Genomic DNA, 24,525 nt, shown 5'->3' with positions numbered 1-24,525 from the left:
TGCCATTTTTATAAAAAGTGTAGGGCATCAAATGAAATAAGATCCTCAAAATAGATGAAGTCTACTGCGTCTACACTGTCATTTTATTTCATTGCTTTTTAAAATGAGAAGGTTTACTTTTAATGACAAATTCAGCATTCACTATAGTGACTTTGGAAACTCTAGTCATATTTTTCTGAAATTACAGGTGATTATAGGAGCCCAAATTGAGGCACATAAAAAGGAGTACTTTTCTAAGAGACAGTATCCTGCAGTTTCTGAGTTTCAAGGATGATAAACAACAGATTTCAATGGAAATCAACAGCTGTTCATTTACTGAATAGTAACACTTGTAAACAGAACTTGTAATAAGTCACAAAGTTCATATTCCCTGGAAAATACAGTTTGGGGTTAAAAAGGACTAGGGTGAGTGAAAGAGCAAGGGACTTTTAAGGAGGTTAGAATATGTGATACTCTGCATTTCTTTTGAACGTATTACCTCGGTAGATGAGGTGGATGGAACACTTGGATATAGGACCAACGTAAGCCAACTAGAATTTGAATTGCTGATAATCTGATACTCCTCCTCCTGAGCCACGACTTCTGCTCTCTTCCCCCTGAGAGCACGATGATTCATCTCAGCTCTAATCAGGCATTTAATTTCCCTGACTACCTAGCACTACAAGTGCCTAAAAGGTGATACAAGGGAGAGAAAATGAACACTTGTTCCTGGGTTAGCAGGTGCCATTTTGTGTGAGGAAACTCCTCAAGCTGTTTATGTGTTTAAATTGATTGTGAATTGGTACTGAAAGTGGCAGGGGTTGTTTCATTTACATTGCTTTGCTGCTATTCTCTTTCTTCAGGTAGATTCCTTCCATCTGAGTTTTGAACTTGGCTTTTCTGTTTGCCCAGGGAAAACCCTCTGGCATAAATAACAATTTTACTTGAATATGTAAATGGCTACTTGGTTCTTGCCATCCTAGATTTACAGTAGGCAGGGGAGGAGTTAAGTGGTTTGAATCCACAGAACAATAAGCACAGGCAGAGTAAAGGGTATGAGATGGAGAACAGGAGATTCAGTTGAAGGAAGAATCATGAGGAATGTGTTTGAATTTGATCCATGTGTTACAGACACTAGTTTCTCATATTGTTCATAAAACTGAACATTTTTCTGATAAATAGATTTGGGTTTGGTAATGGATTTTGTAATACAATAATGGTGAATTATCATGCTAATGAGAACAGAAAAGTGTGAAACTATGGGTCTGCATGACTGCAAGTTTTGTTATTGGTGGAAAATTCATGGCTGAATGATTGCCATTAAAACAGTTAAAAAATTCAGTGAGCAAGATTTGCCTAGTAAGCTAGAAGGACCCGAGAAGGAAAAAGAGAGAAAGTCAGTACATGTAACCTTTTAAAGGTATTTTGGAAGATCAGAGATTGGTACATGATTATTCTTATGAACTGTGGCGATTCTAAACTTAAAGCAGCTATTGCTCAGTCAAGAAGAACATTAGTGTATAGCTGAAGAGATTTTGAAGTAAATATAAAATATGTTGGGATTTGAAGATGTCTTTTGAGCAGCAGCTTTTTAGTCATGCAGTATGCTAAGTGCATCTTTACTTAAAATTTCAAAAGCCTTGATAAAAAATTTAAGATAACACAATTCAATGATATTTTAAACACATGAAACATAGGGAGCAACATCTCCCAACCACAAATGTGAGTCTTTTCCTACTATGCTGCATTAGGCAGAGGTCCAGGCTTTGCCCTGTGTTTCTCCAGTACAATATGAACTCTTTCCATGGAGAACCACTGTGGGAATTACTAGGTTGTCAAATTGAGGGGGGCTATTACAGATGATGAGAGCAGGATCTCTTCTTTCTGAGCTAGCAGTGCAGCCGGTCCTAGCACACAGTAATAATAGTCCCTCTTGCCTGACACGAGGTAACAAACAGCAGGATTTAAAAGCCTGTACTCCACTAGTGTGCTTGTTGAAGTTATTTTCCCCGGGAGAGAAAGGGCTTTACCCTTTCTTACCTCCCTGATGTTCAGTGCACACTCCTGCCCCTCTGTACGGCACTGCGGGCTTAGCCGGGACTCACTGGGAGACAGTCGGTCAAGAGCGTGTGTTTGGAAGGACTGGAGAAAGGTATTCCTATCAGGCAAAACACTGAAAGCTGGCAGAAAAAAACAGGCTTGTAGTTGGATGTTGGATGGACTTTGCTAGGTCAAGTTTACTAAATTTACTAAATTTGCATGGGCACTGGTAAAGGCAAAGCTTGAAAGTCTGACTGTCCTCCGTTCTGCCCTCCGTCCATTGTCCTCCATGTGATCAGAAAACATCTCATTCTCCAAGCTCTGACAAAGTATTCCCAACCACTGTCTGAAACATGCTGTCTGGAATTGTCCTATGGGAGACACAGTGCTTGCTATTTCTCACCCTTTTCCTCTAATCTCCTAGTTTTTCACTGCTGTAAACCAGGTGAAGGGATGAGAAGGACATGCAAAGCAGGTAAGCAGTGTTTTATGAAAAGTGCATCTGTTGCCTAGAAGAAAAGGAGATAAAGTCTTTCAGTTATTTCCTTGGGATTTGTGAGGAGAATATTCTGCCTAATCCTTTTTCAGTACAGAAGGATTTCTGTAGGTTGTATATTCTCTTTCTTTTTAAGAAGATATTTACAGCTGAACTAGAAGGGCACACAAAAATTAGTAGCATTAATAAAACTCACTGGAGAGGTGTGAACCACTACTTTCACTAACTGTTCACTCTGCTAAACATAACACATATTTTTGACAGCTGCCCTCCTTATGAGGATTTAAAAACAATTTAAATATCAATACAAGGTCTTTGGAACAGAAAGAATCTAAGGAAACCAGATGACACAAACTTGAACTACAAAATTTGCTGGCATCCTTTGAGATACACAAAACTCAAGATAAGTTTCACTAGACACAAACGCTTTGGGCTGTCTTGAAACATTTTTTAGAAAGAAGCATTCTTTAGAGTTCTGCCACATAGGAATCTCTTATTCAAATTATCCCAGTTTTGCATACAAACATCAAAGGCTGGCTCTTGAGGATGTCCTCAGAGAAGTGATCTCATTTTAAGTCTGGGAGGATGGGAGTCTGACAAACTAGGGGAGCTCTTGATCAAATGGCAAAACACACTATGCTGCTGGTAAATTCCTAGAAAAAAAGATTGCCTTGTCTGGCTAAGATGTACCTCAGGGATGACCTAGTGCCTGGAAGGCACTAATTGCTAATACTTCCCTTCCTGAGGGCTTCCTCAAAGCTTAGGTATGTCTCAGCCTGGTCACAAACAGACCAACCCTCCCAGGGGTATGAGAAGGTTTTTAAGCTCCCAAACTTGTGAATGAGCCAATCTGTCACTCCTAGCTAACCCACCCTCCATAGTGACTAAGGTATGGACCTGTCCAAGATGTACAGGTGTCAGCCCTCCAGCTGCACTTGATTCTCAGCCATTTTAATGTTTGGGGCTGTGTGCTGCACCAGCAGTGCTTCCACCAGGCAGCTGTGGCCAGGGCATGCCAGCACTGGGGCATGGCATGAAGTGGGGGTGCTGGCAGGGCTGGGAGCCCCCTGCACACTGTGGCACTTCTCAGAGCCTGATGACAGAGCAATCTTCTGCAGACCAGCGAGAACTCGTGGTCTGCCCCCAGATGATTTAGCTTGACTTTGATGAGGTTCCTGAAGAAGGACAGTGCTAAACAACAGTGAATTTAACTGCAAATAATACTTTATAATGGTCTGCAGAGTAAAATGAGGCCACAAGGTGTTGCTCCATGGTATTCCACAGCTCCACTAGCAGAGGTGTCTCCTGCCTGTTACAGGGCAGCAATATCACCACACAGGCATGGTTTACTCACTTACTACTTTACCTGGTCTATAACAGTTTGAAGATACAACCTGTGAACCAAGATCCTTTTGAAAATGCACACACAACCAGAACTGGGTTCCATTTGGAAACTCATTCAATTTAAAACTGGTTTTGAGACCCCTATCTGTGTGAAAAGTGTCACAGAGATTGCTGTATTTTGCTGTCACATTGAGGTCAGGTCTTTCAGTATCTTGCTACTACAAACTCACGTTTGACTGCTTATCTTACCCTAAGCCCTTGTGAAGCTCATTGCAAGGCCATTTGACTAATGCCGAATGTTTCATGGAATCAATTATCAAACAGCCATGTTGTCACAGCCTTAGATGTTTTAGCAGCTAATTTGCTTGATGCATAAAAATAAGACTCCAACAGATCTTTCTGAAACCCCCAAACTTTGGCCAATGTTCAGAGGTGATAACAAAGGGGGGAGGGATGCAGTTTTCATGCATTCCACAGACCTCACTTTCAAGAAGCGTTTAGTGAAGGATTGAAGAACATGGCACCCGTAGCTGCTACTTACTCTACTTAAAACATTTAAGCTTCCTGGTGATGACAAGCAGCACCCACTTACCACTGTGCTAAGTAGTCTCTGCAGCATGGCTTGGAAGAGTGTCTATGCTGAGCGTTGGCACTCAGCACTGTTTAAATTGGATTTCCCCCATTTTTAAACAATTGCTTTTTCTCCAGCTAAATTTTTCGTGGACCTTAAACAACCAGCTGTCAAACAGGATGTTCTTGCTAGCACGACATCACCCCTCCCATCCTAAACAATATAGATGACTATAAATCCATAGCACTTCTATGCGTAGGAATGATGTGGAGAAGAGCTTTAAGGTGGTGCATGGCCGTGAAAAAGCACAGCAGTGATCAGCTATGAAACGCTACATGCACTGCGGTCCTCTCATGTCCGCTCATCGGGAATCCCCGCTGGTCGCCAGCGTGGATGCCTGGACGCCCCCGCAGCGAGAAGGCGCTCAAGCCTCGGGTCCCCGGGAGCCCGGGGGCGGCGGGGGGCGGCGGTGGCCGGCGGGGCCGTGCCCCGGCAGCGCAGCCCCTGCGGGGGCAGCGATGCCCTGCCCTGCCCTGCCCGCGGTCCCGGCCGCTCCCGCGCCGTGCGGGCGGGGCTGGCGGCCGCAGTCCCCGGCGGGAGGTTGTCATGGTTTCCCGGGTCACATGTGCGCGAGGTTCCCCCGGCGCGGGGGGAGGAGGCGCCGCCGCCGAGGCTGCCGGAGCCGCTGCCCCCCGCGGGCCCGCCCCCCGCCCGCTCCCACCTGCGCCGCCGCCGCCCCTTCCCGCTGCCCACGGGCGATCCGCCGGGCGCGCCTCGTCCCCCGGGCCGCCGACCCCCGGCCCCGGGCTCTCCCCCCCTTCTCCTCCTCCTCCTCCTTCTCCTCTCCCCTTCCCCTCTCCCTCCCCTTTCCTGGCCGGGCTGCGCCCCCCCGGCCGGCCCCGGCATGAGCATCTCCATCCCGGCGGGGCTGACGGAGCTGCTGCAGGGCTTCACGGTAGAGGTGCTGCGGAGCCAGCCCGGGGACCTGCTGGAGTTCGCCCTCCAGTACTTCGGGCGCCTCAAGGAGGAGGCGGCGACCGCCAAGGCGGCGGCGGAGAAGGAGCCGAGCGGCCGCAAAGCGGGCACCGGCCATGACAGGGGCACCCAGCCGCCGCGCCGGGGCCCCCCCGACGCTCGCGGGGTCAACTTCGCCGAGGAGCCCATGCAGACCGACTCCGAGAGCGGCGAGGACGAGCAGCCGCCGCCGCCGCCGCCGCCGCAGCAGTTCCCGGGTAAGGCTCCCCCGCCTCGCCGGGCCCGGGCTGGGGGCGCGGGGGGCTCCCGCCCTCAGGTGCGCGGCAGCGGGACGGGGCCCCGGGCCGGGCCGCTGGGGAGCCCCGGGGTGGCGGGGGCGGCGGGAGCGCGGCGGCCTCGGGGCGCGGACACGGGCAGGACCGCCTGCGCTGACGCCGAGCAGCGGAGCCCGCGGGAGGTTTCCCGTATCCCGCGGCAAACTTCAACCTCCCGGGCTTTTCCCCGCTGTTCGGCAGTGCTGGTGTTTGGCACACAGGTATCACCGGCTGCACCGCTTGTAGCGTTTGAGCCTGTAATAGTCTAGTGAAGATCTGTCTATATGTTTCCTTTTCATAAGAGCAAATCTGCATTCTGTAATTAGCGCAGGGGTATGTCTTCATCAGGAAACACCTCTCATGGGCATGCTGCTGTATTCACGCACTTGATTAAGCGTTTTACGTAGATGTAGTTATATGTTTTTAGAAGTAGAGCACAATTTCGAACACAATGTCTTCCTGAAAGCCAGGGTGAAATTTTCTGCATTTAGAAGGGCCTGTGGAACAAGTGTTGCTGTGACAGCAAAGAACATTTGCGGTATCTTTGTGTTTGAAGGTAACACCGATGCACACGCAGCTAATGACACCTTATCTTTGTGTGGCTGACAGTCTTTATTTCGAGACTGTGTCAATCCATCTGCTGGCGTGGGTTATGGGACGGGTAGGAGCTGCCTCTGAAGGGTGCACTGTGCTTTGTCTTTGTGTCATGAGCAGGCTGACTGAAGGGTCAGTCAATAGGTTAGATGGAGAAGAGGAAAGCGTCCAAGCATGTTATCTTTTTTTTTTTTTTTGAGGATAGTTTGAAGTGGATCTCATCAGATCATCAAAGCAGTCATCCCTCCGAGTCGCGCTGGAGGTAGATTTACTTGCAGAGTAAAGGCAGTTGTTTGCTAGTTGAGTTTCAGTGCAGGTTTTAAAATGTTGTGTTGTGTGCGTTTTATCAGGAAATGTAGATAAACAAGTTGGCGTTTAATAAGCGGGTAAGTTTTCAAAATGCTTCATGTTACCCCATAAGACAGTCGCCATTCTTTTCATCTGATCTTTGCAGCTATACCCACGTGTATTTAATGGGAAATTGAATCTGTCAATCAGATTCTGCAGATTTATGTGGCAATTTTAAACTCCAATGCTGATTATGTGAGATTAGTAGAAATTTGAAAATTTGCTGTCTTTGAAAACTGAAATGGTCATATAATGTGGAAGAAAAGAATTATTATCTTAATTTACTAACACTAGAGGTGGTTTTTCAAACAATTATTATTCTAACATCAAACAATCTCATTGGTAAATGGAGAACTGGAATGTTGTATGGAGGGAAGTGCAGAAAAGTAGGTTTTCTTATTAGTATGTATATGTTACGTACCTATAACTTTACAGGGTGCTCTAAGAAGCTGTGTAAGCTTTTCTAATGAATACCTGTAATCAAGATCTTTTGACAGTCTTTTTGTTGTGCTTTTTGAAGAGGGAAAGCCATTATTGTCAATATTCTTATTAAGGGACATGCTAAAATCTCTTAGTTTGACGAATTGGTCTACTTTCTTGACAAAATTTTTAAGCCTAATATATTTTGAACGTTTAATTGTATTATGATTTGTAAATGTTATCAGTTCAAATAATTGTTAATTAAAAGAAACAAAAAATGAAAATATTTGTGAAGCCATGTGAAGGTTAATAAGAAGTAAGTCATGGTAAATGATTGCTAGTAGTGTGCTTGTGTATGTGTGCATTGTGCAGGAGTGTGTATTTTAAATTCAAATTTTATGTCTGATGAATATATTCTTCTGAGGTAACATAACAATGCATCCACTCAGCCTTTTGTTAATAACTGGAGGCATAAAGGCTTGTACTCAAATATTTGTTTAATAGGTTTAAATACAAATTTAAAAGCATATTTCTTTTATGCTTTTGCTTTCTGTTTTTAGAAATAGCAGTTCTTAAGAACTGAAGTTTGGGGGAAAATTTTAAATTTTTTTTTTCTTTTGCCTTGATGAATTATTAAACTTCTTCTTGTATAGCAAATTTGTCCTGTTTACATGCTTAGAAGAGGACAATAAATTTGAAAAGCTGATAAATGTAAAATAAAAACCTCTGTGAAGGAGGTCAGACCTGGTGGTGGTATCTTTCCTTTGCTAAGGCTTTACATTTCAAATATCGAACTGACAGTATTCCTTAATTAATTCAATCACAGTATTGTTCAGCTCTCAGTGTAAATGCTCCAAACCTACTTTTTCCCCTACCAAATATTTCTAAATACCTACAAGCAGTGCAGTTGAACTCTTTGCCAGTATTAGTTTTGTCCTTGAAATGTATTTTGGAAGGTACATGAGCATTATCCTATTTCGGAAATGATGAGCTGAGGCATAAGCTCTGCTAAAAAGAAAAAAACCCTGTACTTGGGATTAAGAGTTATATGTGAACCTTGAATTAAACTCTGTTCAGGTCTTTGCTCTGTCCATTGCCTCAGCTGCAGAAATCACATGAAGGTAAAAGCAGTTATCTTGTCTGGAGGGAGAACTTTTCTGGATCAGTGTCATAGTTTTCAATTGGCACCTGGAGTTAAGGTGACCTCAGAAATGACATTCTTTATGTTCAGAGCATTTAGATTATCCCCTTTGGAACACACGGTTTAATTTGGGAATGTTTTTCAGGTTTTCTAGTTGATTTGTTTGTTGAAGTGTTTTTTAAAAAAATATTCAGTTGTCCTACATGGGTGTATTAGCATTAATCAGTAACAACAACTAATTCCTAATAGCAGTCTAATAGCAGTCACTAAATTGAATAGGAAATATACATAAAAAATGAGCTCTCCTTTAGAAATTTGTCTAATGTTTAGCAGGTCTGAATTGCATATTAAGTTCTATTGTAGTGTGTCTGCAAAATTTGGAAATACTCAGTAGATTATTTGTTCTTTTTACAGTGCCTATACTTTTCTCTTGATGTTACCACTCACGTGTTATTTGCAACTGAATTTGATGGGCAATAACCCATGTAATTTGTAACAGTTGTTTTAAAACATTTGCCATAGATAAAAATTCATATTTCATCTAGCCTTAACATGAATTAGTAGAAGAGTTTTTTGAAGTAACATTGCTGTTCTTTATACTCAAAAATTGCAGTGCTGTATGTATCATTTGGCACAACATAGCCTCTGTTTACTTTATTTTTCTTTTGTTTGGTTTTACTTCAGTTTGTTTTGGTGCCTTTCTCAGATAGTGGTGTATTTTAACAGGAAAATACTACAGCTGTCCCTCTCCTCCCCCGTGTGCTTCTGTTGGTGTGTTGGTTGCTTTGAGTTCCTTCTTTTGAAACTTGAACTAGAAAATGCAAGTCTATATCTCAGCTTAACCCACTGATTGTGCCTAAATAATATGAGATCACTGTTCAGGTAAAATACACATATTCTACCTTACAATAGCAATTTTAAAGGCATGTCTTCATTTCAGTTCATTTATTCAGGCTGAAGTGCTTTACAGATGCACTGTTCATAGAAATTTTGAAATAATAGGTGAATTGTAGAAATCAGGAAAAACTTAGCACACAACTACATTTGTGTCATGTGTAGATAATGGGTAGATTACAGCAGTGGAAGGGGTCAGTAAGGACAAGGGAACAACATAACAATATATACAAGTTGTAGTAGGATATTCTTAAATCAAGGACTATATAGAATGCATTTGAATTTCTTATAAATCTGTATATTCAAATTAAAATTTGCAATATGATGAGTAATGGCTGAAGTCATCACCATCTGATATGTACTTAGCCAAGCTTAGAAATGAAGTTTTAATAATTTCTATGGTCACTCTTGTGAAATACAGAAAGAAATAAAGCATTATTTGTATGGACAAACCCGATGGGACCCAGGCTGGAGCAGCCTTACTGTGGGTGCAATTTCAAAGAGACAAATTTCCAGCCACAGACCAGTGAGCATGGCATTGCTGGAGCCCTCCTTGGCAAGGCTTTGGGCCATACCTCCTTGCAGTTTTCTACACTATGCCTGCTGTAATTCCGAGAATAACGTGTGTAAATTAAGTGTTCAGGGTGGGTGTTAGCAAGAAGAAGGATTCTGGGAGGGAAGAGAATTCCAGCTGCATGGATTGGGTGCCTTGCTGGTCCAGTGGGCCTTGGTCAGGGGTTGGCTACTGCCTGCTCTTCTCTATTACTGTACACAGTCATAAAACCACAAAGCTTTCTATCCATGCTGTAAATCTCCAAAATAAGGCAGATTTTTGAAATAATGATTTCCAGTATTTTTGACAGGAGCAAACTAAAATATTTTCTTTCTGCTAACAGTTGTTTTAGAGAGTAAACCCAAGCAAGTTTTTGTTTGTTTGTCTTTAATTCCTTAATATGACACAGGTGTTTTATTCAAGCTGAAATATTTGTCATCAAAAAACTTAGTTTGACAAAATTAAAAGCAACTAGAAATGTGAAGTTGTAATATGTACTACTTAGTAGCCTGTGTAGTAAGGACTATGGTTCCCTCTCAGACATGTATCTGCTTGGGATTGTAGATGAAAGGAATACTTTTGACACAACCATTTTTTAAAAAATAAGTGTGTTTATATTAATAATTTAGTTGAAATGATAGCAGCCTCCACTCAAAAGTATTTAATGCATCCCTGCTCAAAATTAAGCATGCATGAGTGGAGGTGTCTCTGCTGGCTATTTTGTTAAAGTTTGTTAAAGTGTACTGAAGAGAAGCAGGAGGAAATTCCAAAGACCTATGGACAGCAAAGTAGTAGAACTATACCAAAAATATTCAAATTTGTCTTCAGCTTCTTCTTTGCTAAAGAAACAATGTAGAGATGTTTTTAGCTGACTGTTTAGCTTGGAAAAAGAGAACAGCATTAATTCAGTGTGTATAGGAAGACAAAATTTTGCTGGCATGGGCTTGTAGTGACTGCATTATGAATTATAACCTGTGTCAGTATAAGCAGTGTCAGTACCAACATTTGCACAGCAACACTCAATTTCTTGCCTGTACTGTGTCTGTTTCAAAGGAAAGCTTGCTTCCTCAGGAACTCTCTAGGAATATTGGTTCACTTGCTGACTTCATTTCAGTTTCTCAAAGAAACCTTATATTTCTTGTTCCTTGTGTTTACTCCTGTTGGTGCATTTAAGTGAATGGAAAAAACTGGTTTATTTCCCTGCTTGGTGAAGAGAATAAAGATCCATCTCTGGACATTAAGAGAGTGTGTGTTTTTAGAATGTACTCCTACAGCATAATAAGCTTGTAACCTGCACAGATGTGCTTCGTGCATCTGTCAGGAAGTTAAGCTTTAATACACGTACATCCCATGGTTTATCCCAAGTCTGATATGCAAAAGTATTGCATTATGTTCTCTAGTTGTGTCCAGTTCCCTCAGTCTGCGTGACACGTACCTAAACAGTCAAATCTCTGCAGACTTACTGGCCTTAGCTGCTCCTGTAAATCTGGAACGTATGGTTTGGAAATCACACATTTAGGTCACAAGGTACAGGCTGCTGCTGCACTTCTGGTTTACAAATATCAAAGATGACCTCTAGACTGGGAAATTTCATTTGTTGGGACGGTGATGAAAGAAACGAAGGCAAGGTGGAAGGCAGGACATGGAGGAAGAAAAGGAGTCACTGTGTGGTAAGGAAAATACAAAGGTAAAAACAAGAGGAAGGAGGAGATAGAGAACTGAAGTAAGGGGAGAAAGATAAAAGAACAAACAGCACATGTGAGAAAGTACATTAAATCCTCTGCCCTTATTTTTCTACCCCATTATAGCCCTGCTGTCCCAAATTTATGTTGTGAATTTTCTATTGAAATTCTGTTTGGCTTATAAATATATTTCAGAAGATTTTCACTAAAATCAGTGGTCAATGCATTGTATGGATGTGAATTTGGTCATCTGATGCTGAAAATATTAAATATTTTGACATGGTCATCTCTCATATTACCATGTCTAAAGCCTCATAACACTTGCATTTTAGAGAAAGTTTAAACTCAAATTTTTATGGATGATTGAGACTGATTTCAGCCATTTTATATTTTAAAAAAATGATAGTAGTGGTGACGAAAGTGAAGAAAGTCTGTAGGCACATGGGTACAGCTGCCATCTTCATGGCTAAGAGAGCCAAGATGGTGCTGATGGAGAAATGAAATATTGGACAGTACATAACAGACATGGTGAAATGTCCCTACTTTTAGTGCTTAATGCAAGTCACAGCAGTTATTTCACCAAGTATTATTTTTATGGAAATGCCTTAAAGTCACGCTGTAGTGCAACTATTCCCACCCCAGGTTTGAACTCCTATTATGAGCTTCAAGTGAGTGTAATTATTCAGAAGTTCTGTGCTCTAAAAAAGTGAGCAATTTTTAAGAAGTGAATGAAGGAGGGAGAAGAGTTTGAGAAAAAGAGCCATTAAAAATGGCTCAGTGTTCTCTGCTGCTGGAATAGGTCTTGACATACATAAATTAGAAGAAGAAGAGGTGATTTTACTAGGGGTGATACATTTATCACATAGATTGTTTGATATTGTTGCTTGTTTTATGGATGTGGGTGCATTAAAGATGAACTCCACGTATACATGAATTACCATGTGCTAGATAAACCTGTCAGAAGAAACAAGCTTGTCTATAAGTAGGCATTACCATAACCTAATAAATACCATAAATACCATACCATAAATTAAATCCATTAATTATGGTATTCTTTGAAAGTATTCTTATGAGAATTCTAAAGGAAATATGCACTTTATTTCCTTTTCTTTGGGACATTGGATGATGATACTGGTAAGTCTAGCTTTATATAGGGGTTTTATACTGAAACCCCTTTTCCTTTCAGGGAACCCTTTTAGGCTAACCCTTCCACATGCTGGGTAGGAATGATAACCCAGTTACTGCATGGAACTGAACAGGATGTTTTGATCATGACAACTAATTACAAACTTGGGGATTTATTTAATATTTTTCTTTATTGAATACTTTTTTTGTTCTGTAGATCACTCATAGTACTAAACAAGACTTTGTTGAAGAGGGTGAAATTTGTCTTTGAGTGTGCTTTGTTTTCTCTTTATGTTTTACTCTTCTAATTGACTGGTATTATTACACTTTTCCTTGCAGAAGAGCATCACGTTTGTCAATTTGGTTTTTCATTAAAAATTTGAGGAGATCTGTTTCAACTTTTTGTGCACTTTGTGATAAAAATAGCAGAAGTACTCACACAGAATTTGTATTTGCAGTTTCTAGGCAGTGTAATACACAAATCCAGATTTATATCCATGCAGCAAATAACCCAGAAGACACACAGTTTTGGGGTTACAAAAGATGATGGTAATCAAATGTCCAGTGCCTCATTGAGCATTTCCAATGATACCATGTCATACGAAAACGTGGGAGTTCTGAAATGAGGGGGGATGGAGACAGGCAAGGGTGCCTGAAGTGCATAAGAGTAAAATGCAGATTGTAGGTACAAGGTATCCTCAGAATGAACTGTACAATAACCATATGGCAGTTTGCCATCTTTTCTATAAATGGCATCCTTTTAGCATTGCTGCTCAGAAAAGTAATTTGTGGTCCACAGATAAAATAGGGAAATTATAAAGAATAGAACAATAAGAAAAAAATCCAAATTTTAGTCAGCCTTGCCATATTGTGCTGTAACACTCTGGATAATGGAAGGTAGCATTGTAAAAAGCATGCTGTAACAACAAAGTGGTTTTCACTTATGTATTTGACTCTTAAATTACTCTGCTTAATGAGATTAAGAAAAAAATTATCAGAGCAAGAATTTGAAGCTGAGAGCTTGAGCAGGTAAAGGCTGATTATGAGAATAGCTATCTTACACATGCAGTTTCATTTTTATGACTGAAGTGGTTTCTGTAAAGCTGGGCTAAAAGGGACAATTAGTAAATATGAAGACTTCCTTAATGGAGGATCTAGAAAATTGCTGTATAAAATAGATCTTGAAAGGAGAAGTAACATGATCTTTCCTGCTCAGTCATTCCAGATACCATCCTGCTTGTATAAAGATTCTTGTAACAGCATCAATTCCTTCTGAATCCCTGTGATGTCAAATATGTTTTTATAAATAGTGGTAGTGTTTTTATACTATACCTTTATAGCAGACATGTCCATTTTAAAGCATACCAGATAGGAAGAAATGCTTGCCCAACACTGGAAATAAAACATTCTTTGCAAAGCCTCAGTGTAGACTGTAAATAAAAGATGTACTGAATTCTTGGTGTTGGGATGAATACAAGCTGGAGCCAAGCATAAGCATCCAGACTTGCATGCCTCACCACACAGGCTGAAAGTCTTGGTGTGTTTTCCCATTCTGATTTTAATGACAGTTTGTAATGTTAGTGTGAAAAACAGACTCCAAAGCTGTGAGTTATAAGGTATTTGTAAGTGTGGGATATGGGTTAACTTGAACTCAAGCTGTCCATGACAGCTTTGCTATGGCCTTTTTGGGTGACCTCGCATATGAAAATATATTGTCACTGCATTGATCTGGTCCTTCTAATTTGTTTCCTGTTATTTTTACCACTGAAATTGTTCCCTTTTAGCTCCTTTCTCTGAAGCTGTCAGAGTTTTCATTGATGCTGAAGAACTCCATCTTTGGGCCAGTAATTGCCTTTGCTAAAAAATGCAGATTAATACCACAAGTCCTTGAAATAAGTGTTGATGAAGAATTTTTGCTATTTAATATCTTGGAAATGAATGTCTAAAAGCTAGTTAATATGTTTAAGTATTCCTCCTGTTTTAACAATGGTTAGTGTGACAAAAAGTTTGTCTAATAGAGGGCTGGAATTGTCCTGAGATCTTTTGTTCTCTTCCAAAACAATGTTTGTGATACTCATCACACTTGCAGTCAGAAACAATTACAATATGTGCTACAGAAATCTATCAAAATTTTATTAAGACTTCAAACAAAAAGTTTTCCACCATTGTGATAACCCCATTTTTTCATAATGAAAGAGTTTTGAAGATTGTGTATTCTTAATAATTGATGAAATTAAACATTAGTGGGAGAAGTTTAATTTTGTGCCCAGTTATGCCTAATTTCTACTGAAATTGAGAAGTTAGGATCCGGTGGCTTTATCGATCTGTTTCTTTATGAGTCTCCTTAGTACTAGACCCAGTCATCATTTTATCTTTAATTCTATTTTTGGGGTTTTTATTTTCCAGTTCTGAATGTATAGTGCTTTTTCCTTCCAGCCATTTTGTTCAATAACTTTGAGTAACATTCAGCCATCTTTCTCTAAACCCATCTTTTAGCTGATAATTTATCTCTTTTACTGGTTTTTAATAGGTAGTCTAAACATGAGAAACTTTGATCTAGCCTTCACCACTATGATATTTAAGCATCTGTGAGGTAATTTAAATACAAAGTTAACAGCCTGCCTTCCTTCCTGTTACTTCAGCCTACAGGAAATATTGTTTAATGCCTAATGCACATATAAAAAATTGTTTTGAAAGAAGATAGATTATTATTTATTCTTAGATAGTACTAACTTAAATTCTTGTTAGAAAATTTATCTGCAGTATTTTTCTCCATGTCTCCCTTGCTAATCTGTCAGTTTTCCCCTTCTCTTGGAATGTAGCTGCTGCTGGCAGTTGAGGTGGGAGTAGATTAATTTCCATTATCCACCTTGCAAAAAGAAGTCACTTGTTCTTCTGGTTTTGCCTTCTTAATATCAGGAATAAAATGGAGTCACTGATTTAAGTGCACCCTAGTTTGCTGTCTATCTGGGATACATTGTCAGATGAACATGGCTTATCTGTAATTACTTCAGTTTATGGCCTTGAAAAAAACCACAAAAAGAAGAGGAACAATGTCCTACTTTCTTCAAGTCCATTCTTCAGTGTATTTTATTAAGCACAGATGCAGGGCTTGGGAGGTATAGGGAGACTGGGAAGTCTTGGGATCTTGGCAAATCTAATCAAAGAACAGTTTGAGCTTTAAGAGAAAGCTGTGCTTTCCATGCAAATATGTAGGTGTTTGTCCTCTTCTCTGACTTTGTTTTTGGGAATTCGAGGAGTTTATCAACAAGAACTTGTGTAAATACTGTAAAAAGACCTGAGTTTTTTGCTGCTGCCAAAATTGGATGTCACTGATCCATTTCCACCAAACAGAGTTTTCCAGGGAAGGTTATATGGAGCACTAAAGTACAGCAATGTGTTGCAACCTACTTCTTCTATCTCAAACTTTTTTTGGCTGAAAGATATTTCTCATGCACTGGAATAAAAACACTAAAACAAAACAAAAACAAACAAACAAAAAACAAAAAACCAAAACAAACAAACCAAAACCAAAACAAAACAAACCACCCCACACCAAAAAAACAAAAACCAAAAAAACAAATGTTTAAAAGAAACAAATAGTAGTAAAGACAGTAAAAGAAACTATGAAAAAATTCTGATTTTTATCCTTGTTGCTGTCAAGTGTTTTGCTTTTTTTTTTTTTTCCTTCAATATATGAAATTAGGAAGGTTGCTTGATCTGCTTTTTATCCAGAAGCTCAATCAGCCATAAGATCCATTTCCTTTGTTTTGAGATAAAGTATTATTTGCAGTGGAGTTTTAGAGTAATGGGAGATAAATCACAGAAATGTGTGTGATCACCCTTCTCAGTTGAAAGGGGGCAGGTTAATATTTACAATTCTAGCATGACACTCACTGTCTCCATAGCTGTAACACCAGAGAAGACCATCTGGGACTGAGCTGATGTCAGAAGAGGACACAAGTACTCCTGGATCCAGATTATATTCTGCCACTATAGCATCTGAATCCTTGACAGAATCAAAACTAAACATGCAAATAAGCTTCAGAAAGATGTTCTTAAATCCTACAGGTTAAGGAGAGTATTAGTGCTTCTCCCTAATAAAGTGGCCATTTATTGCTTCTTCTGGCTTGGAGGTGACAGACCCAAGGTCCCTTTTTTGGGCGCTGGCCTGTGGTCCCACCCCTCAGGAGAGATCTATCCCAGAGGCACTGCAAGGGTCCCCACTGGCCTGGGCACAAGCAGGGCATCATTCCACTGCCATGGGGAAATTTAACAATTAAGCAAAACTATTTTTGTTCTTATTATGAGCCTAGAGTTTTCTGTGCTTGCTAAGGTGTGTTATTATTTAGCAGTTATTATTTGTGGTTGTGGTCGGTATGTTGCCATCTGATGTCTCACTTTTGACATCTATTGCCATATTCTTTTCAGTGAGTTTCTCTATTTTTTTAAGTTTTGATGTTTAATTTGCCAAAGTTATTATGCAGTTGCTTGTGAAGAACTAATAAAACTGACTAGACAGCTCTGAACACACAAACTGTGCATGCTTTCTTTGTTTCTTTAAATGAATTTATTCCAGCACTGGCTGGCTGGTTTGGGTTCAGTTCAGCTGGGGTGAGAACAGCTCAGTTTGACGAGAGGCAGTGGGTATATGGCACAGAGGGTGTGCTGTGCCCTTGCAGTGCACAGGTTCAAGAAGCAGTGGATTCCTAAAGGTGCTGCACTGGAGTGTTCAGGGGGAGGAAACTCCTGAGTGTCCAGAGCCATCTAGAACTGATATTGAGAATGTCTAGCACTGATCAGCTGGCAGGCCAAGGCTGAGTTTATGTGACCTGTCCTTCATGGTAGGTACTTTGGTATCAGCTTCTATTTTTCACATATTACTAGAAACTTCTTTGCTTTGAGACTTTTCTCATTGTTAAAAATTCAGTTGAAAATTGTAGAGCAAATTCAGTTTTTTCTTTTGTTAAGGAATTTATGTATCATTGCAAAATGGAATTACCCTTGCTTGTTTCCAATGGTTTGAATAGTTTGTGCTGAAACCAATTTAAAATTGACAGGCAAGATTCTGTGGAACAACACTCTTTCTTTCTAAACATCAGGAATAGAAATGTAATTGCTGTGACACTTGGAGCAGTTACCTGACTGTGACTGACACTCGGAAAGTAACAGGAGCCTGGTTATTGCTGAAAATACTTAGGTGTATTTCATTTGGAAAATGTACAAAGGTCAAGAATATAAACACATGGGCTGCTTTAAAAATGTAAAGACCGAGCCAATAAGATGTACACATTAATTTCAGAAACCCTACTCTATATTTGCTTCTAGCTAGGAGCTGAGGAACTGACTTTGTCTAATTTGTGCTCTGCATTCCAGGACAAATTTTGATTTATTTATTTTATTTTTTCCCCAAATAAAGAGATGAATTTAGCTTTCCTTTTAGTGAGAGCCTTTAATGCAGTACATTTTAGGTATAATTCCCACCCACCAAAACTACCGTCATGCCTTTCTTGGACAAATTGTGTTTTAGAGATTGAACAGTTGCAATGTATCCTAAGGACAACTTCTGCTTGTGTAGTTATTGTTTGACATGGGGTTCTGTGTTCCTAGAGTGAGGATCAGACACATACAAATGATTGTGCTTAAGGGAGTGGAAAGAAGATTGAAGTTTTGTAGTCTGTAGCTGGAAAGTTACACAAATTCCAGTGAGAATGTGAGGTGAAACTTGGCACTGGATACAAAACTGTCACTCTTTTCCTGTTTGTATAAAAAGAGATTTTAATCCTAGTTCTCAGTTTTAAAAAAGTACTTTTGGTGATCAGTAGTTTTGATATCTAATATGTATTACTTTTATTTGACTGTGTTTTCTATTGGTCAGATCCTGCATGTTTTATGGAAGTGGTTTGATTTCCAAGTAATTTCTTGTTTTAAAAGCAAAAAGGAGAGCTTTGAACTGGAGGTGTAAAACAAATGAAAGAGGCATGTTCATCAGAATTACTGGCATGTCTATAAAACTGGATAGTGGTAATCTATAATACAGAAATTTTAATGTCATGATACAGGAACACCTACTGTGCCTATGAAACTATATGCTTTAGAAAATATATGCATGTCTGTTTTTAATAGTCTGGCCTGATGAAGCCCTTGTAGTCCATCAAATTAGTGATAAAAGTATTTTTAAATTATTATATATGGTGTAATATAGTAACTGAGGGTAACTTCCCATATCCTGCCAGTCATAAGAGATACTTAATAATTGTGGGAAAAAAAATCATTTTAATACTCTGTGGGTCTGGATGAAATCCACAAGACAAAGGAATTTGGATTGAAGGCTAAGTTTTGGTCTATTCTAATCTCATCCCTTGATAACTATCCTTTAAGGAAGAAGAAAAATCCACAAATTAAAAATAGGGCTCTGAGAGTTAAAACAAATTAGGTTAAATCTTCATGTGTGTCACAGACTTGCTGTGTGCCTTTGAGTAGTTTGCACTAGTGCCTGTAACTTGGGGAAATGGAATATTTGCCATTCCAAACTTGCAGGGATCTTGTAGCAGTATGTATGTGAAGGACTGTGAAGGGCTCATGTGTCAGTGTTTGCCTACAATACTTGAAAAAACTTCTGTATCTTAGAGTCCAGGGCCCAGTTGATGCTAGAATTTAAGAAATTTTTATCTGATGCAATGTATTTTCTGGCTAAATATAGAAAATGAGTTTATCTTTGAAAAGTGCAGGAACACCTGAGCAATCAGCAAAGCCCTTGTAAACAGAGGAGACCTGTATGTTTAGGCTACAAAGATTGCCCTTAAAAGTATAATAAACCCCAGACTGCATTACTTGATATTCCTAACTCATACTGTAATTTACCAAATTGTTTATACAAAGGGTGCTTGTGGCTGTTGGTATGGGCTATTACAGAATTCTGTGTTCAACCATGTGTTCTTCGTGTCACATTGAACACAGAGGTCATGCAACAACTCAGCCTATAAAAGGTGAAGGAATTTTTAGTCCTAAGTCACTGTCTGTTCTTAAACAAAAAGTTGCCCAGTTTTGTAACTTTATGGGTTTTTTAACAAATCCACTGTTAGCACAAAAAGTGTTCATCTATTTTTTTTCTTGCCCAAAATAGTATTAATCTCCTCATCTTCTCTTGTAGTAATCTAATGTTGATGCTGGGAATACAAGTGAAAAGCAATATTTATGAATTGAGTGTCCTTTAATTTCATAAACTTCCTAAAGCAGTCTGTGTAGGTGTGTTTTTTTGCTTTTTTTTGCCTTTTTTTTTTTTTTTTTTTTTGTTGTTGTTGTTGTTGTTGTTGTTGTTGTTGTTGTTGTTTGGTCGGTCGGTTGGTTGGGGTTTTTTTCCTTTTTTTGAGAAGGCAAGGGAGAAATGTTAGAAAATTCTAATTTAATTTACAATTGTTTTTTCTGTTGAGGGTTTAATATAAATCACGCATCTTCCAGTAAGTTAAAGAAGAAATTCTCACCTATCTTTGTGGACATTTGGATATCCAGATCACTAGGCCACTCTGCTTTTTAGCACGCTTGTTTGCACATTGTCTTGGCTTCAAGAGAAGAATTTTTAGTGCCTGCCCTTGGACTATGGCATAGCCTGGAAAGTAGGGCATTTTTTTTTTCCAGAGGTGAGGATTCCAAGTCTGCCATGTACCCAGTCAGGCTCATCCCTTAGTTTTTTGTTTTCCTTTTTTAATACAGTCTGGACATTTTCTGTTTACCTGCTCTAAAAGAAATAGCATTTCTTGGAAGGCAGTGTAGGTTGGGGGAAGACTGTCAGGACAAGTAGCTCTTTGTCAGACACAGATTAAAGCATTTCTGCTATTTTCCAAAGCAGAGAGTCTGAGCAAAACTCCAGATGATCTGCATGTGCTGGTCTGCCTTTATTTTGGCTCTGTATTTTCCTGTTCTGTACCCAAAACGTGGATCATGGTCCCAGGTAGGTAAGTGTAAACAGACAATGTGAAAATGTGTGTTGGAACTTCTGGGATGGGTCTAGAGGGAAAGGAGTCTTTGGGTCATGGCCCATGATATTTGCTATGGTTGGTTTTAGCTGTATTTCAAGTAATGGTGTAATTATAATCTGTAATTTTGCTGTGGCATCTGAAGTGGAAGCATAGTAGGTTTTGTTTGGTTTGGTTTTTGTTTGGGTTTTTTTTTAAAGCCCTCTGTTGAAAGACCATTATTTTATGCCAAGAATTAATTCATTGCCTGATGACTAATCAGCCTGTTGGAGAGTTTTGCTATCAAGAGTCATGGAAAGTTGGCCCCTAGTAGGAATCTCACAGATAGTTACTGAAGGAGGTCAGGACAATATTCTCAAGCATCTCTGGCCAGGGAAAGAACAAAATGGGTGTGAAAGTGACTGTGATGCTGAAGTTTACTTACAACAGATGCAACTTTTCAAGTGCTGTCCAAACTATTGAGCACAATGGAGAACTGCTGAAAAATCCACCACTTGCCATTACTAGACATTTCTGAATGTGATCCACAAGTAATGGAGCTGAAAGACATAATGGGATTTAGTTTTTACATTGTAGAGTGCTTTTAATGCTACTGCAGTATCAAGAAAAGAAATTATAGGAGGTAGATCTTTGTATCTGTACTTTGACAACTCCTTTTCTCAGAGAATGCTGTTCAGGTGCTGCCAGTAATCTCTGTTTCACATTAACACAACAGGAGGTCCTGAAATAAATTAGTGTCTGCAGCTTCCTTTGCCACTTCTCAGCTCACTTGCATGAGTTGATTTGTTCAGGACAGAAAAGACATGTCCTGTTAATCTGTCCATAAGCTCAACTGTGGGATCTCTTTGACCTCTCCATTCTCTTGAAAAAATGAGTTATTTGGCCCCAAAGATTCCATAATTGAGGTAAGAAGCAGTTTGAGAATAAAGAAAAAATACATGAAAGGGCTCAAGTGGCAGCATTTGGCATCATTATGCACAAATTATACCTTTGGGGCACAAAAATCTCCACACCAAGTCAGGCCATGTAGCTCTGTATTAATTTTCTGTAGTCTGGAGTGTAGTTCTGGAAAGTTCTGGGTTATTACCATGGAAGAGAAAAACAGTTTGATATGAGTGTAGGCCTGGAAAAAGAGGCTAAACTAGTGCATTACACCATATATGCACTATATGGTTCTGTCCTCTTGGCACTGGGACAGTCACATGCAGCAGCTCGGGTCTGTTTGATCATGGTCCTATAAATGCCAGCACAGTTGTATCATGACTGAGTAGGAGACAGCAACGGGGCTGTGCAACATATTGTGCTGTGGGTTGCAACATGTTCTGCATGCCTACATTTGATAGAAGGGAGAGAGAGACAACAGGGTGCCGTGTTTGAAAACTGAGAGCTGGCCATTCCAGGGGGGGTTTCAGGTTCAGGTCAGTGTGGTCATGGCGATGAGGACCATGCTCTGTTTGCTCTTTGGTCAACCTCTAGCCATCACAAGGCAACGGGTCTAAGTCCTGTCTGCTCACTTGAAAAGTAGTTATCCCTAATTGCCCCCATTCTTTACCGGCCCAGTTCAGGGGAGAAGGACTTCCAGCTGTTCAGATGTGGTGGTGCCATTTGTAAGATTGTTAATTTATTGTTGACAGCATGATATGTCAATGTGGTGCTCCTTTGTGTCACTCTTTATCAATAGAGAGAACAATAATTTATTTTATCATAAGTCACAGTAGCTCATTGCTGACGGATTTTTGTTGTTATTTGCAGTTTTTCAGTTGCTCTGGGCCATCTTGCATGTCTTCAGCAGCACCTGATTGCATTGCTGCTGAAGCAATGTCAATAGGCCAGCATGCAGCTAACTCAGGATTAAGCCTGTGAAGATTTGTGGAGTCACTTAGATATCACTGTCACCAGGGATTCTTTGGTGGATTTCTCTGTGCCCTTCCATGGCTTATACAAACACTCATTAAGGTCAGCCTGAATCACACCTAGGGGTCTCTATGGTTAGGGCATCAGCAGTGGTCTTGTGCCTGTGGATAGGGGTTCTAACTGTTTGAAAGAGAGGTAAATGCTTGTAGTATTCAAGTTGAACCTGTATCTCACCTTCTCCATGGACTCGTGTTGTCCCACACGTGTGCAAGAGCAGATGAGAGCAGGTACTGCCATGGCATCCAAGGCCTGTGTTGAAGTGGGTGCAGCTGCCAGCACCAGCTGTGCTTCGCTCCCTTGCCCCTGAGAACTGCAAAGGCCAAATCACAAAGGTGCTTTGGCCACCTGCTTCACTGTAATCCCCAATAGCTGCTTCCAGTAACTTAGCATTACATGTATTTGGGAAGGGAACAGCAAAATATTTTGGGTTTTGTCTTTCCCCTCCTCTCTCTTCTACCTTTGACCCAAACTCTCAGCTCTCTAGATTAGTTGTTTGTAGCCCAGGCTTTTGTTACTTGTGTTGCCCAGGTCTGTAGCCTAAGAGTACAGGCATTAACTATAAACAGAAAAACAAAACTCAGAAGTACTCCAAACCTGTTCTCAGAAGCCACACAGAAGAATAACCTGTGGGTTCTGAGCTTGGGGAAGGTGTCAGCCACCAAGTTAAGTGGCTTCAGTAGATGTGTTCCTTTCTGGCGTGACGATACTGGGACTTGTTAATTTTGTTGTGGTTTCACTAACTGGTTTTGTTGGGTGCCAGACATTGGACAGTTTGTCTAATGTGGGAATTAAGTTATTTGTAGTTTAACCAGTGGAACATTTGACTAGGAAATGGGTGGTAGGCTCTGTGTGTGACTATTAGGTGTTTTGTTAGTCAGCATGCTGGATTCAAGGAAGCACTATCCTGCCATCTGTATCACCCACAAGCTTCTTTTATGTGGTAGGAGCCAGGACAGAATATTTCTTAAGAGCTTATCTTTTTGGCCATGGCTTTTCTAGTTAGATGCTTATATTTATTTTGTTTGGTTTGGGTTCTTTTATTTTTCTTTCTGAAACAGCCATTCTTCTCCTTATAGTCAAGCAATAACACTTGGGGTTTGGGCTTTTAAAAAAATATTTCTTTACAGTCAGTGTGCTTTCTGATGAGGTACATCTCAGCCTGTCTCTAAAACCAAGCATGGAAAATGTGCTTTGCCTCATTATCTGAAAGCTAACAAAACTGTCTATTTTAGATCTGAATAGCTGAAAATGAATTATCATGAATGCAAGAGAAACTCCCTTTAAGTACGTAATGTTCTTAAAATATGCAAACTTTAAAACATGCATCAAGTCCAAAATCTTAGATTTCACCAGGAAGTGAATAAGCAGGCAATGCAGATTGCAGATTATACATATTCATATACTTCTTCATCAAGGTATTTTGTACCACACATTTCTGCCAAGGCAGTCCTAGGAACCAAGAGTCTTTGTATAAAATCTTTGCTTTGGAAAGTTTTAATGGTGTTTGCCCATGTAGGATTTGTTGTAATAACCTAATAGCAAAGTGACAAAAACATGAAAAATAATAGGAAAACCTGAGTCTCAAAAGCTTTGAGGCTTTAGATTAAACATGGGTAGCATGAATGTGTATGGGAAAAAGCAGTTATGTTCACCATTGTCAAGTGATATAAAATAGATGAGATAATTATAAACTCTACACAAAGGTGCACTCCTTCAGACAAGAATACTGACATCTTCTCCAGCCCACTTCCATCAGTGAGATTGCAATGTTATTCCTTTCTAATAAATATATCTTGCAGGTGCTGTCAAGAGCCAAAAGACATAGGCCAAAATTTTGTAAAAAATACAGCAATCAAAAAAACAAACCAACCTCCCCCCCCAAACAAAAACAAAAACAAAAAACCTAAAGAAAAGACCTAAAGCACTGTTATGTAATGGCTAAGGGAAGGAAATCAGGAGAACAAGTCATTAATGTAAAATCTTCAGTGCTCTAGTTTTCAGTTTGACAGAAATATTGTTTCGAGGACAGGTACTGATTTTTTATTTTATGAGATGGTGAACCTGAAGCAGTTATGTCGATTTGATCCTTTACAGGATCCCAGCTGATCTGGGCATTGCTGGTAGAGCTTTGCAGAATGACCAGTTTTTCTTGTGTCCTG

At 39.9% G+C, this 24,525-nt stretch overlaps 1 protein-coding gene across 1 annotated transcript in view; it reads left to right on the top strand.

Moving 5' to 3' along the window:
- The first annotated feature begins 5,098 nt into the window (after positions 1-5,098).
- Positions 5,099-24,525, top strand: part of PRKAR2B (protein kinase cAMP-dependent type II regulatory subunit beta) — a 79,877-nt gene continuing 60,450 nt past the window's right edge. Inside the window, exon 1 of the mRNA XM_063396876.1 lies at positions 5,099-5,662. Within this exon, the coding sequence (XP_063252946.1) occupies positions 5,335-5,662 (328 nt within the window). The 5' untranslated portion in view covers positions 5,099-5,334. The remainder of the gene's footprint in view (positions 5,663-24,525) is intronic.

Source organism: Prinia subflava, chromosome 4, assembly GCF_021018805.1.
Source record: "Prinia subflava isolate CZ2003 ecotype Zambia chromosome 4, Cam_Psub_1.2, whole genome shotgun sequence".
NCBI classification, from domain to species: Eukaryota; Metazoa; Chordata; class Aves; order Passeriformes; family Cisticolidae; genus Prinia; species Prinia subflava.
Note: the sequence above shows the minus strand (reverse complement) of the source record. Positions and strands in the feature narration are given on the sequence as shown.